At 44.3% G+C, this 12977-nt stretch overlaps 1 protein-coding gene across 2 annotated transcripts in view; it reads left to right on the top strand.

The window, feature by feature from the left end:
- The window catches only part of TMEM255B (transmembrane protein 255B), a 661659-nt gene that overhangs the window by 129853 nt on the left and 518829 nt on the right, over positions 1-12977 (top strand). The window contains exon 1 of one of the 2 annotated variants that reach the window (XM_069637127.1): positions 10790-12101. The exons of the other annotated variant lie outside the window; for it this stretch is intronic. Coding sequence (XP_069493228.1) covers positions 11997-12101 — 105 coding nt within the window. The 5' untranslated portion in view covers positions 10790-11996. Of the gene's footprint in view, positions 1-10789; positions 12102-12977 lie in introns of those variants that run through there. 2 annotated transcript variants of the gene reach the window in all.

Genomic DNA, 12977 nt, shown 5'->3' with positions numbered 1-12977 from the left:
TATAATAAATGGAAGTTCCAGAATTGTTTCACAGGGTCAAAAGCAGTTCAAGGGATCAAGGCCCTTCCATCACACCATCGAAAACCCAATGCGGATGGCACTAATGCGAAAGCTAATATGGGGAGATCACATGTCAGGATTAAACATCATATCTAGATTTGGCTACTGTTCTTGCATCATTTTTAATCAAAATAGTCATGGTACCTTGGGTTCGAAGAAGCCGCTCTCCCCAATGCCAGGCCATACCATGGGCTTTGTATTTTCACAGTTGATAGTACTGTGTTTCTTTCTGTAATTAATACTGCAGAAGGGTGCTTTGATTATTGCACTGTCTGCCCAGTTTTCATAACATGGACAATGATATTCGAATGTATGGATGGGCCCCTAATCACCTTAACCCAAAGCAGGCCCATCGCTTAAGGAATGAGTGCACATTTGTACGTAAAGCAAGTTTATTGTACAATCATCAGGGGAGGGGCTAGATGATGCTGGTAGAGTCAAACTAACACGAGTCTCAACGAACCACACAACAGACGCATTATATACATTTTTGTAACAGGTAAAACACCCCCATATATTTTATTGCAATCCATCCCCCATACATGATTGGTCAAAGCCTATACAAGGAAATACACTCTTTCTCCAATTCCTACATTCCCATTGGTCACTGTTACCTTAACTACCATCTTTAGATTATATTCATAGCACACCCCTTTTTAGGATTTGTTCATGGCAGGTCATGACATTATCACAGTCACACGTTTACATACAAACATAATTGATTACAAGTCCCAACTGGTCTGAGAACTCTTAATCCTAAATGTAATTGCACATGGTTTGCATGGATACTTCAAACAACATGAGGAAGAGCAGAATACACAGCTTCACTTTGAGCTATCAATAACCACTTCACCCACCCCAGTTTACTGGCATCATTGAAACATTCTAATTTAACACAGGGAGTATAGGTCACTTTGGCCTTGAGCATCACCACATCCCACGTTTATTGTTGGACAAAAGCAAATGGCTGGACCACTCTGCTAGCTCTCATGCACTTAAAAGAGATTAGATATACTTTCTGCAAAACTACCAGTTCATAAACCCATGGCCAGTTTGTTTAATAAATATTGTCTCTTCTTTATAAAGGGTCCTCCATGACAAGTCCCCTTCCTCGCATGCGCATTATTAAACTCCTCGACGCCAAGCCTCTAGGCATTTCATCACACACCATATCTGGAATGTGTTTTATACTTCATTTGGCAGTTTTGGCATTAATCTATCTACACACATGCAAATCTAACTTGTATCAATCTTGAACACAAAGTAACCTTTCAGATTTAACTGCACTGGATACAGAAAAAATTGTAACATCGGGTCAACTTTGTTGCACCCGCAGTCACAAAAATGGCACGCGCAACTTGAACCCCTCTTCATCAATGGGACCTTTCCTGACCACCCCAACAGACCCCCTTTTAGGTAATACTTTAACTAATAAATTGTATTCCTGTTCTTTAAAATCATCTTCTAAGGGAAAGCACTACAATAATCTCTCACATTGGTCCAAACATAGGCATACTCCTCTGCTGAACAAACCCAACTCATCCCTCCACCATTTCCTCAATCATCCACTGCACCACACAATCATCACAACTTGGAGGAGGACAGCTTCAGTCGGAGTACCTATGTTATATGAACTGGTAGTGTATCCAGCTTCGAACAGGGTTAGAGTCATCATGGCAGATGCTTTCAGTACCTGGGCAGAACAGCATCATAAGAACATTTGACAAAAGCAAAACATAATAAGAAAAAAGACAAAAATAGGTAGTAGGATTTTTACTGCAAGGCTCACCCAGGACGGTACCCATGGGTCATTTGTGACTCCTGCTTCATTCTCCATAATCACTCTGAGCTTATGCAAGGCAGCATCAGTCTGAGTCAGGGACCCATTATCTGAATCATTGGGAGGCAAAAACGTATAGCACGTGCATCCTATGTTCTGGCATACCCCTCCCTCCATAGGTGTAAGGAGGTTGAGATATACCTATTTTGTAAGGTTATGAGCCGCAGGGTCCGAAGTTGTTCTTTGATGGCACTCAATCTTAATTCAGATGAATTAACAAATAGCAAGAGTTCACACCGTGTCACCTGGAGCCACTTGCCATTTGCTGCAGCTTGGAGTCCAGGTGTCAGGAGGGATGAGAAAAACATGTCTTTGACTAAACAGTAGGTACTGTTCAGGGATGTTCATTAAGGCATTTGATGGTGCTGCCGAAAGGTAGTTAGATCGCATGGCTCATCGCAATAGTCCCTCCTTTCCATGGTCAGACAGAGTCATTGATTTGTCCTTATGTGTTGATAAAGGGGAAGCAAGGGGCAGATGGGATAAAGGGGGCACAGATGTGGCTTTGGGCATCGGGCAGGTCAGAATCAAATATTCCTCCAGAATGACAAGGGCAGGCACATGTAACATGGGGAAAATGCAAACACCTCACCAGGCTGGAGACAACTGCCTGTAAGTGTACAATCCGCAAGTACAGAAAATGTCCAGAAGAGCAGCTGTACCTCCAGCCAGGTCAGCGATGTGAAGTGTGCGGCTGTAGTTCCCATTTGTGCCAACAGGCACTGTGCCATCACCCTTAAAACACAGAGAAAAATGGGCACCTGTCTTTATCTTAACAGGTTTTTCTGGCTCCTTAAGCCATGTAAGATGTTGTAGATAGTTTTTCCACACTTTGCCACGTTGTTAGTATACCTGTGCCACCCCTTATTCTGAGAATCCCCTCATTCTTCCAGCTCTGCAACTCTTCACCCCTTGCTCACATCAGTTATTCGTAATAATAGCCCCTTTTAAACTCAATTGGACTCTTTGCGTACACCGAACATTCTTCTGTTCTTTACGATCTGTAGCTGAATATTCTTCGTCAACAGGTAAAATGGATGCTGTGACTGATTGCTCTTTGAACTGTTATCGGTACCTGCACAAAGCTAGAAGCACAAGACACAGTGCGTTCATTTGGGATGAACACCGTCAGGAAAACCAGAAGCATTGAGGATGAGAGAGCAGATGTAACAAAATCCTAAAGATATTTCTCTCCCAACCCTCTGCAAATGGCTATACATCTCCTGCAAAATCATGTGCGCCTCCTATTGGGTCTATATCTCCATCATCCTCATTGTTCAGGAAATCAACCTCAACATTTCTTCTTGATCTTAGTAATATACCCTGGTGAACGTAGATACATTTAAACCATTCACAATCATACTCATTGAACATGATGACAAAAGAAACAAAAAGACATATAAACAATCATCCTAAAATACATTATAAATTCAAAGATTTTCTTTTTTTGGGACAAATCTCAGTACCTGGTTTTCTATCCGCAACCCCCCTTTTCCACTGGAATGAACTGCAAATCTTAAGGGCATACTTAACTTTGAGCCTGGCTCCTGTGCTGGTGCAGGGGTACTGATATTTCATTGTATGTTGCTGATGCAAACCCAGCTCTTGTTGCCCTCCACCTTCACAGCAGTCGGAGCCGCGTAAATCACACGGTGCGGCTCATGGAAACACTGCTCATTCCAGCAGCGTACAAAGGTCTGAATGTAAATCCAGTCTCCAGGGAGTAGTAGTTTCTTGTGTTGATCATCAGTTTCCTTGCCACTTCTTTCTGTGTACTGTGGTGTGAAGACACAACCTGTGAAGATATAATCTTAACACTTTTGGTTAAAGCCCTCAGGTACTCCCTAAACTCCTCACCCAGGACCTCTGCAGTCTAATGTGCATCTGCTGCTTTGCATGCAGGTAAAAGTGATGTGTGTAATCTATGCCCGTCACGATCTCATGAGGGCTGAGGTAGTGTTCTTTCCCTGGCTAATTCCTCAAATAAAATAGAACCATTGACAGACAATGCAGCCATGATTTCTTTAATTCCTTACACATACTAGCCAACCGGACCTTAAGTACCCCATTAAGATGTTCTACTATGCCATTGGACTGTGGCTGGTACATTGAACACAACCTGTGCTTGATTCTCAAGAACAAAGTAATTTCTGAGAACAATATAATATCATATCATTAAAAAAGTGGGTTCCATTGTCAGATTTCAAGACCTCACAAATTCCCCACTGTGGAAATACCTCTCTCACCAAAAATTCTGCTGCAGACTTAGCATCAGGGTGTACGCAGGGTCGAACCTAAAGCCACCGGGAGAATGGACAAACTATGACTATAAGGTACCGGTAATTATTACATTTCATGAGCATGTCAACACAATCTATGTGGAGCTCCCAAAATGGCCCAGAGAGCCTAGGCAAAACTCCCCTTAGTGACTACATGTTGTTTCCAGGATTGAATTCCTTACAAACTACGCAGTTTCCTACAAATCTACTTACCTTTCCTGGAGGTTCGGTATAAACCATTCCTCCTGGAGCTCTCCTGCAATTTGTCATTGAGAAGTGTGTAACGGGAAATGTAGTTGTACTAGAGCCACAAGGAGCAGTTCTACAGGAATTACTACCTTCCCTATCAGCTCCTGTCTCCACAGCAAATCTGTGGGTGAGAGAACACATCCTCTCTTTGCCCAAAGTTCTTGTTCCTCTTTAGGTGATTGCATTTCTATGATTTGAAGCAACAGGACTGCAGTATATGAAACTGGAAACTGTGCCTGCTTGGACTCGGTTTCCATTTTCTGCGAATCTGTAAATGACAAATATGCAGTGTTGGCATGGTAGGTTGAATCGCATAGGTCTGTGCAGCCCCAGTTCCTGGGTTCTGTTCAGCCCATGTCTGCTGCGATTGCACAGAACCTGGGGCATATGGCATGGTTGGAGATTGCAATTGCTGGGCAATCTCGCGGTACATGTCGCAGCCTTCTGCACAACCAACACTGAATCCCATACAACCCTCCATAGCTATTTCCCATTGACCCCCTCGGGAACCCTCTCATTTACCTTGTACCATGGGCATACCCATCCATCCAACCTTGTGCCATACCCGATTCACCATATCCTAGTTCTCCCGATTGCCCCTACTGTCTCTCAATAAAGCGGGTAATCACTGCCCCTTCCTAACAGATTTTCCCAACCTTTTCTGAACAAGCTTGTCCTCTGCCTTTTGTGCCTGTTCTATACTATTCTATACTCTCCTTTTCCTTCTCTTGCACAATGTGTGCCTGAATTTCCAGCCAACTCTTGTCCTCCATCTGTATCTAATTCACGTGTCCCTTCTTTATCACGTAGTAAAAAATTGCCACATTTTTATCCCACACTTCTCCCGCCTCTGCCCTCCACATCTCCTGAATTAACTGGATTTGTGCAGCAGGCTCATCATCCAACTTTATTTTAGCTAAAATAAAATGTATATCTGGTGTATTGGGATGCATAACCCGCAGGGTAACCCATACCTGCGCTCTGCAATTATTAAAAGTTGCTTCCTCGTGGGCATTTGTATCCAACTGAACTCTCAGGTACACGGCTCTCCTCCAATGTTCATCTGACCATTGTCCCATTAGAACCGTGAATAAGCTTTGGCCAACATGACAGCGGCAGTGTGTTTCTCTAATGCATAAATCCATTTCCCTACACCTGCAGTGAGCAAAGGGAATGTCTTCATCAAATTATTCCGGTCCATGTGTGACCACAGGACATAATACGCCTTTCCCAGACCCTGAGTTACACCCACTTTTACTAGGGCTTCCCCCATCTCTCCCCTGCTACTTACTATGGTCATGCGAGTACCACAGCACATCTTCAGACGCCATGGAGTACTCTCTGTCGCTGCTACTGGAGCAGGAGGTAGGGCTGCTATGCCCTGCTCTCCCTGCTCGCATCCGATTCCCATACCCCTTCATCTCCTAGTTGTGTTATCATTTCCCCAAACACTTCTATAGGCAGAGAACTAAACTCTGCACTTCCAAAGGGTGCTAGCTGCTGTTCTCCCTGCTCAAACCCTGTACCCACGCCAATGCTCCTGTTCTCCAGATCCACATTGACGTCTTTGATAATCAATTTATCCAACTTAACAAGAACTTGTCCATGCCTCCACCTTCCTTCCTCTACGTCCTTTGCCTGTCTGTTCACTTCTTCACACTTTTCACTTCTCTGCGGCCGTAACAACACAACCTCTTTCTCCGTTAGCCCCAGTGCTTCTTCCAATTTTTCCACTGCGGTGCCTCTAATATCATTCGCAGCCTAGCCTCTATCCCATCAGACATAGTCTCCCCTTTCTCCCTCATTCTCAAACCTCATCTTCTCTTCTGACTGCCACCCTGACTCTCTCTTGTTCTTCCATCCTTAATCTCTCTGCTGACCTAACATGCGGGGGAGTTGTTCCCTTTCCACTCTCTATTCTCAACCTTTCTTCAGTCCTAACCATTGAAGGAGTTACCCTTCCCATTTCCTTGCTATTCCATTATCTAGGCATTGTAGCTGATGAAGGCATTCCCAGCATCCATTTCGCAACCACTGGAGCGGCCGCTAGAGAAAATGGAGATTCAAACTCAGGGTCTATATACCCCTCTACGGGCGATAAAGGATAGCACCCATATGGGGGTGGTGCAGAAGGAATTCCCGAACCCTCCTTTTTCGGCCCTTCCTCTGGGACCTTAAAATTATGGGCATTCCCACCTTTTTCATACATCTTCCATATCTTTAAGATGTTTAACCGCTTCTCTAACTTTGAACTCTTGTGTCTTGTAGTTAAAAAAGTATGCAAGTTTTCCAATTTCCCCTTATTATAAGTCCCCTCATTAGGCCAAGAATTGAGCATTTTACCCTTAGTTTCCCACAGCCACTCCTGATGGTATTTTAGAATGTTCAGCTTATAGCCATGGAGTACTTGACACAAATGATTGAATTGAGTCTCCATGCTCCAACCCAAGTTACCCAAAATAATTTCACAAAAAACACCGAAGCCGAACCTGCGGTAAAAAATATCCACTGGAAAAAAACCCTTTTTCCTTTCCCGGTTTCTTAATCCTCCCCCACAAGCACTCACCTTACTTGCTTTCACCGTAATCACCTCCTTACTTTAATTATAGATCTCATTCTTACACAAAAGACAGCATCGGCCAATATCTCTGAGATATCTCCTTCACTCAAGCATAGAAGGAGCACAATGTCTTCCACTATAACACGGCTTCATCACTAGTACAGTATTTTTTATTACAACACCATCTTTTCCTGACTACAGGAAGTTACCCTTCGCTACTTTGACTAACCAAGAAAAGCGAGGTGAGGGCTCCACCCTCACAGTCAATACCGAATGAAAGATGCCAAGGGTATATTTCAGGAAGGTGTCTACGGGTGGACTTAACATAAGATGCCAACTCACCCCTAGGCGAGGGATCCAGCCAAGCAGACAAGCAAACTTAAGGGTATCAGGATAAACCTCACAATGAACGTGCTGGGTGGGATACCACCTCACACCTCTAAAGTAACAAACTAGGTAAAAATATATACAGAGAACTTACAACATAAAACAGTTCACTCACTCCTTCAAAGCATTCACCATTTCAATCCCTGTAATCCTTTCAATCCCCGTAACCTCAGCTAACTCCACGCACACACTTACATTTTTGTATCCTAAGATTTAATTGATTAAAAAAAAACAGATGGGAAATGTATTTGAAAATCAGCTGTATGAAAATTATTGGTGTCATTATAGTGAACACCCCTATTCACTATAATACCATTGGGGGTTGCGCGGGTATTCCCCACTTATTCAATAAAAATTGAAGAAAAATAAAAAGGCGGACCCTGCGGCGCCAGCTCCCATTCATGTAAGTGAAGGGAACCAGCGTCACAGAGGGAAGCAGGAGACAGAGGAACATAAGGAAGTGTGCTGCCAAGAGGTAAGTAAGGGGTGGGGGACAGTCAGTTGTCAGAAATGTTCAGGGGAGTGAAAACCAAAAGTAATTTTAGTTCAAATGACTTTCTTTTTTTTCTCCCTCGAACATTTCTAATTTGTTCAATTCACGGTAATCCTCCGATTCTACCCTTACCAAAACCCTTAAATCAAAGAAACAACCCTCTTTTCCCCCTATTTTCCCCTCTTGCTTTAACCCCCAAAAGTGGGCCAAAGTGCTCTGAAGTGGTTCTCCATCAATTTGCCCTGCACAGCTGGACCGCTAGACCATGCCTCCAGGGAACAGACAGGCATTGAACCATCATGTCAATTTGCATTTCTCTGTCAATTCGCCCCAAAAACTCTCTTTTTCACTGTGCACAGAAGACTGGTCCCTGCAGAGATTTGCCAGTTGAGATCTCCGGACAGGAGACCCCCAACATCTCAGGAAAGCCTGGGGTCCCTTCAGAAGTCAAGTCACCAAATGAATGGATGAGCTCAAAATCACCTTAACTCAAAGACGGCCCAGCACTGAAGGAACGTAGAGCAAGTGTATTGTACAATCGTCCGAGGAGGGGCTAGATGGCACTGTAGAGTCAAACTGGTGGATGTGGAAGACATGGTTGCTTTGCAGTGTGTTGATTGTGTCTGTTGCTATGGTGTGTGGACAGGATTTCCGCCATATTTATTGGCAGCACTTTTTTCCATGTTCTGTAGTTGGGATTATGAGCCTGTTTTTGACAAAAATGTGCTGCACATTGTTAGGCTGTCTGAAGACCAGTGGTAATCTTTCTGGGTAAGCTACCCCCAAAATTTCATGTTATTGGCTAATTAGTTGACGGATCCGAGCACAATCATTGTCCTTCTTTTGTTTCTATTCCTTGAGTTAATTTTGAACAGTAAGCATTGTTCTGTAGATATGATCATCTTCTATTCTTTGGACCATACCAGCTGAACAGAGCAAACCTATTTGCAATATGTTGGCTAACTAAACATAGTGACAGTTTTGGACCAACTCTCAAAGAATCACAAAAGCAGCTGAAGTGTGGTGTTTTGGCTTGATAAATACGCCTGGCGGAGTTGTCTTGTGTGTTTGGTCGTGCTGATCATCTATTCATGGCATAAGAATGTTGAAGCCTGTGAGTGAATGACAACTCTGGGACTGTTGGATGTGTGTTGAGGCTTCAGTGTTTCCTGAGAGTGAGTTGGTCCTGAGCTGAGTATGGTTGCTGGGTATTCTCCTTGCCTTCATGAAACATCAGAGTAACTGGATTGTCATACATACTGTATGAATAAAGTGAAATATTTTTTACAGCCTGGCTCCCTACCTGGTCTTGCTAATCCCTATGGCCATTCCCAGCCAGATCCTGCCCCTCCCCGTGCAAAACACCTCCTCATGTTTGTGCTTGCTTTAATAAAGCCTTACCTTCAAACGTCGCACTCAAAGTGCCCACTACTGGTGTAATACAAACGTGTTACCAGGTCTGCCTTCAGCCACTTGATTTATAAGTACTCTGTGTGCCCTTCACTGAAGTCCTGTGAAAAACAAGCACTGCCAAAGCCGACAGTTTTGGTTTGTGTATCAGTATTAGGCATTTGCCAGGCATTTCCATAATATGCCCAGGTACTCACACCATTTTGTACTTGCTACCATCAATAGCTGGTTAATACCACTACAGCAGTGCCTGGCAAGTGCCTTTCGCACACCTACACAAAGCCCAAACGGTTGGCATTGCCAGTGCTTGTTGAGGAATAGCTGTGCAAGTGGCCCATCGGCGGGCATGCTGCTGTTGTTCCACTATAAAATAATATGCAGGAATATGTTAGAAATGCCCATATCATGCACTGTCCATACCCCTAAGTGTGTCATGTTGGAACTGAACACACCCCTTTCTGGGTCATGTAGGTGGGAGTTGGCTTGCCTTCTTGGAGCCCTTGGAAGGGCTAACATGCAAGAATGAACAGTCCTTCCAAAACCGAGCATAATGTATAGGAAATGGAGAGAAAAGATTCTTGCACTGGGGCAGCCTCTCTGTTCAGCGTAACATTGAAGGGGCTATTTTGCTTTGCCACCTTAAGATGCGCAAGAAGGGTCCCCCTAGTTTCCCAACGTCTAGGGATTCAAATTCAAAACTCCTGGCATTCAGTTTCTCGGGTTTCCCCAGCAACCATGCTTCCATGTTCTTGTTCTCCCGTTTGTCTCTATTCTGCGCCCTGATGCCTGCGGGCTCCGGCGCGTTACAAATGGATAAATAAATAAATTAACCGTAATTTACAAACTTAAATAGCGTCCGCTCTTGTGCACCCTAAGATTTACATTGCTAGCTCGTTCTGCTCGTGCTGCCCTAGCAGCACATTAAAGTGACGAACTGCAGCTGTACGTAGGGCCCTTTTAAACCACGTTTTGGAGTAATGTGTGTAGGGTATACCTGCCGGGATTTCATGTTTTTGCGGCAATGCTTTTGCATTTACCCCGCTGCATTAGAATTGGTGCATGTGCCACCTTTTTTTTTTTTTTTACTATACCCTCAATCCTCATTTTTATTCATATAAAACTCTTACCGTTTTGTACACCAGTAAAACAAGCAAAACTGACATCAAGGTGCTTTTATCTTTTCTGGCACAATGGGGGACCGGCCCGCACCCTCCCTTTTTTTTTTGCTAACTAAAACCAATTTTTTACATCTAGTCTGTGTGTTCCCTGAACAAAAAAGGCAAAACCCATGTAAACGCACCAATGCAAATGCATAATGGTCCGCATGCATTAATGTAAAGTAGGGTGACCAGATAAAAAAAACGGGACATGCTATAGACATAGAAGTAGGACTAAAAAACAGTAGTCCTACTTCTATGTCCCTGGCCTGTTGGAGGTAGTGGAGGGGGGGGGGGAAGCTCACAGGCACACTCCTCTCATTGGAGGAGAGCGCTGGGGGAGGGAATGGGGGCTTGAAAAGCATTCATGCCCCATTGAAGTGCAGGAAGAGTCGCGCCAGGACCCGATTTCGGGATTTTTAAATCAGGTCCTGACAAAAACTGGGACCGTAGCCACCCACCCTTCCAATCCCGGGACAGGGTTTGGGAAATGAAAAAACTCCTGGGACCCCGGCAAGGAGGTGGTTTACCCGGACTGTTGCAGGAAAACGAGAAGTCTGGTCACCCTAATGTAAAGGCATGTCACCCCCTGCAGTTATGCAACTGGCCTAGAGTGCAAACCTTACAATATTTCTCCACCACTCCAGTTTTGCTTCATCTCTTTCGCCCGTGAGGCATTCAGAGAAGCAGGCAAGGAGTTGCTCTTCAGTAGTGCGTAGCCAAAGTCCAGAAAGACAGTCAAATAATAGAAACATTTAGGCAGTACACGGAGTGCTGACTTTCCGCACCCCTGTCTGAAATCGGTATTAGACGCTTTTGAAGTTTTCACAGAACTCCCACATGTTTCTGTTCAATCCAGGCAAGCTGAGCTATTTTGATGGATTGGTCTAAGCCGGTTTAAATGAGAGTGGTTTGACCAGGGGGCCCATGCTGCTTTCAATGGGATCTGTGGCCTGTGCGGTGATGCCCCAGGGAACCTCTTCCCGCCTATAGTGAGAGAACCACTGCACCCTCCACCCCACCCCACATGGCAGAGGCATTTCTACCTGGCTGTCCTTTGAATCAGCGGACTGATCAGGCTGGGAGCCAGGAAGATGAGCTGTCTTGCCCTTATTCCTGTATGCGCAGGCTGCCAGATTACATCTTCTGATCCCTCTCCGCCTAGGCTTTTCCTTCCAACAAATATAGTGAGTGCCTGCTTAAGTGGACAGTGATTGTTATATAATATGGCCCAAAGTTTTTATCTTAATCATCAATATTGATTCAGGAGGTAACTTCAGATTTTAGTATCAATAAAGAGGGACTTCTCTTCATGTTTTATTCCCTTGTCCCCACCCTTTGAAGACAAAGAAAATGATGAGAGAAGGGCTGTGAGATGTTTTAATAATTGCATAAAAGGGTCCCGGTGGCATTACTTTAATTTGTCTCCTTAATGGAGGAAGTGCATAAGAAAATAACTTCTGAACCTGGACTTTTTACTGGATTGGCCGTTTATTGCCTCTTGCTCTGACAAGGAGAGCGCTCACCGCCCTGGTGGAATTCCTGACCGACCCACTTAACAATGTCAGCTGCCAAGACCGTTCAGAAACCGTTGCCTATTTCTATGATCTGTCGCGCAGCCACGCGGGCTTCCGTTCAGCTATCCTGTTCAACCTATGCTCTGCAGGTAAGCCTGAGAAAAGATCCTGTATTTGGTCAAACTGCCTCTTTGAATCTCATTACCTTCTGCATTGCCTCGCCACAGCCGCTAGATTCTCTCAGTATTCTCTGTTTGGAAATCTCTTCGACGTTAAAATGAGATTGGGGTTAGAGTAAAGAGACATTACTTACCAGTGAGATGTTGAGAATTCATGAACGTATCCCTCGGCTAGGAATGGCCACCAATCTTCTCAGCTCATCTGTAATTCTTTGCACCGCTGAAGCGGACTGCACTAAATGTAAGGCATAATTGTCTTGGGCATATGATCGATGTTATGCACCCACTACTTCATACGTGTGGCAGAACACATGTCTCAAAAGAGAGATTTTCAATATTTTATTTGTAGTGAGTATATGGTTAGGATTATGTCCCATAGCTACTAAGGATTTCTCTTCAATGAAAAAGGTCATAGCTATGAAGGAATCTTGCAAAACAAAGTTTCAGGGCTGGTTTAGCAACAATTGTCTTGGCTCGCTTTATCTTCTTTGTATTTGGGTTACTGGCCCCTCTCTGGAGTCTCTAATCTCTGCAAAGTCTCAGGGGTTTAGCACCCACCACACGTCTTTATCACAAGCACCTTTATATAGTGCTCAACCGCTTCTTGGACACAAATTACAGTCTCTCTGATACAGCACCCAGCCGCTTCTGGGCCTCAAATCACAGTCACTGTGATACGGCACCCTGACGCTTCTTGTCCCTATATCACAATCACTGTGATACGGCACCCTGACGCTTCTTGTCCCTATATCACAGTCGCTGTGCTATGGCATCCGGCCGTATCTTGACCCCAAATCACAGTCACTGTGATACGGCACCCTGACGCTTCTTGTCCCTATATCACAG

Source organism: Ambystoma mexicanum, chromosome 7p, assembly GCF_040938575.1.
Source record: "Ambystoma mexicanum isolate Mex_15411 chromosome 7p, UKY_AmexF1_1, whole genome shotgun sequence".
Taxonomy (NCBI): domain Eukaryota; kingdom Metazoa; phylum Chordata; class Amphibia; order Caudata; family Ambystomatidae; genus Ambystoma; species Ambystoma mexicanum.
The sequence above is the reverse complement of the archived record's forward strand: the minus strand, read 5'-3'. Positions and strand labels throughout refer to the sequence as shown.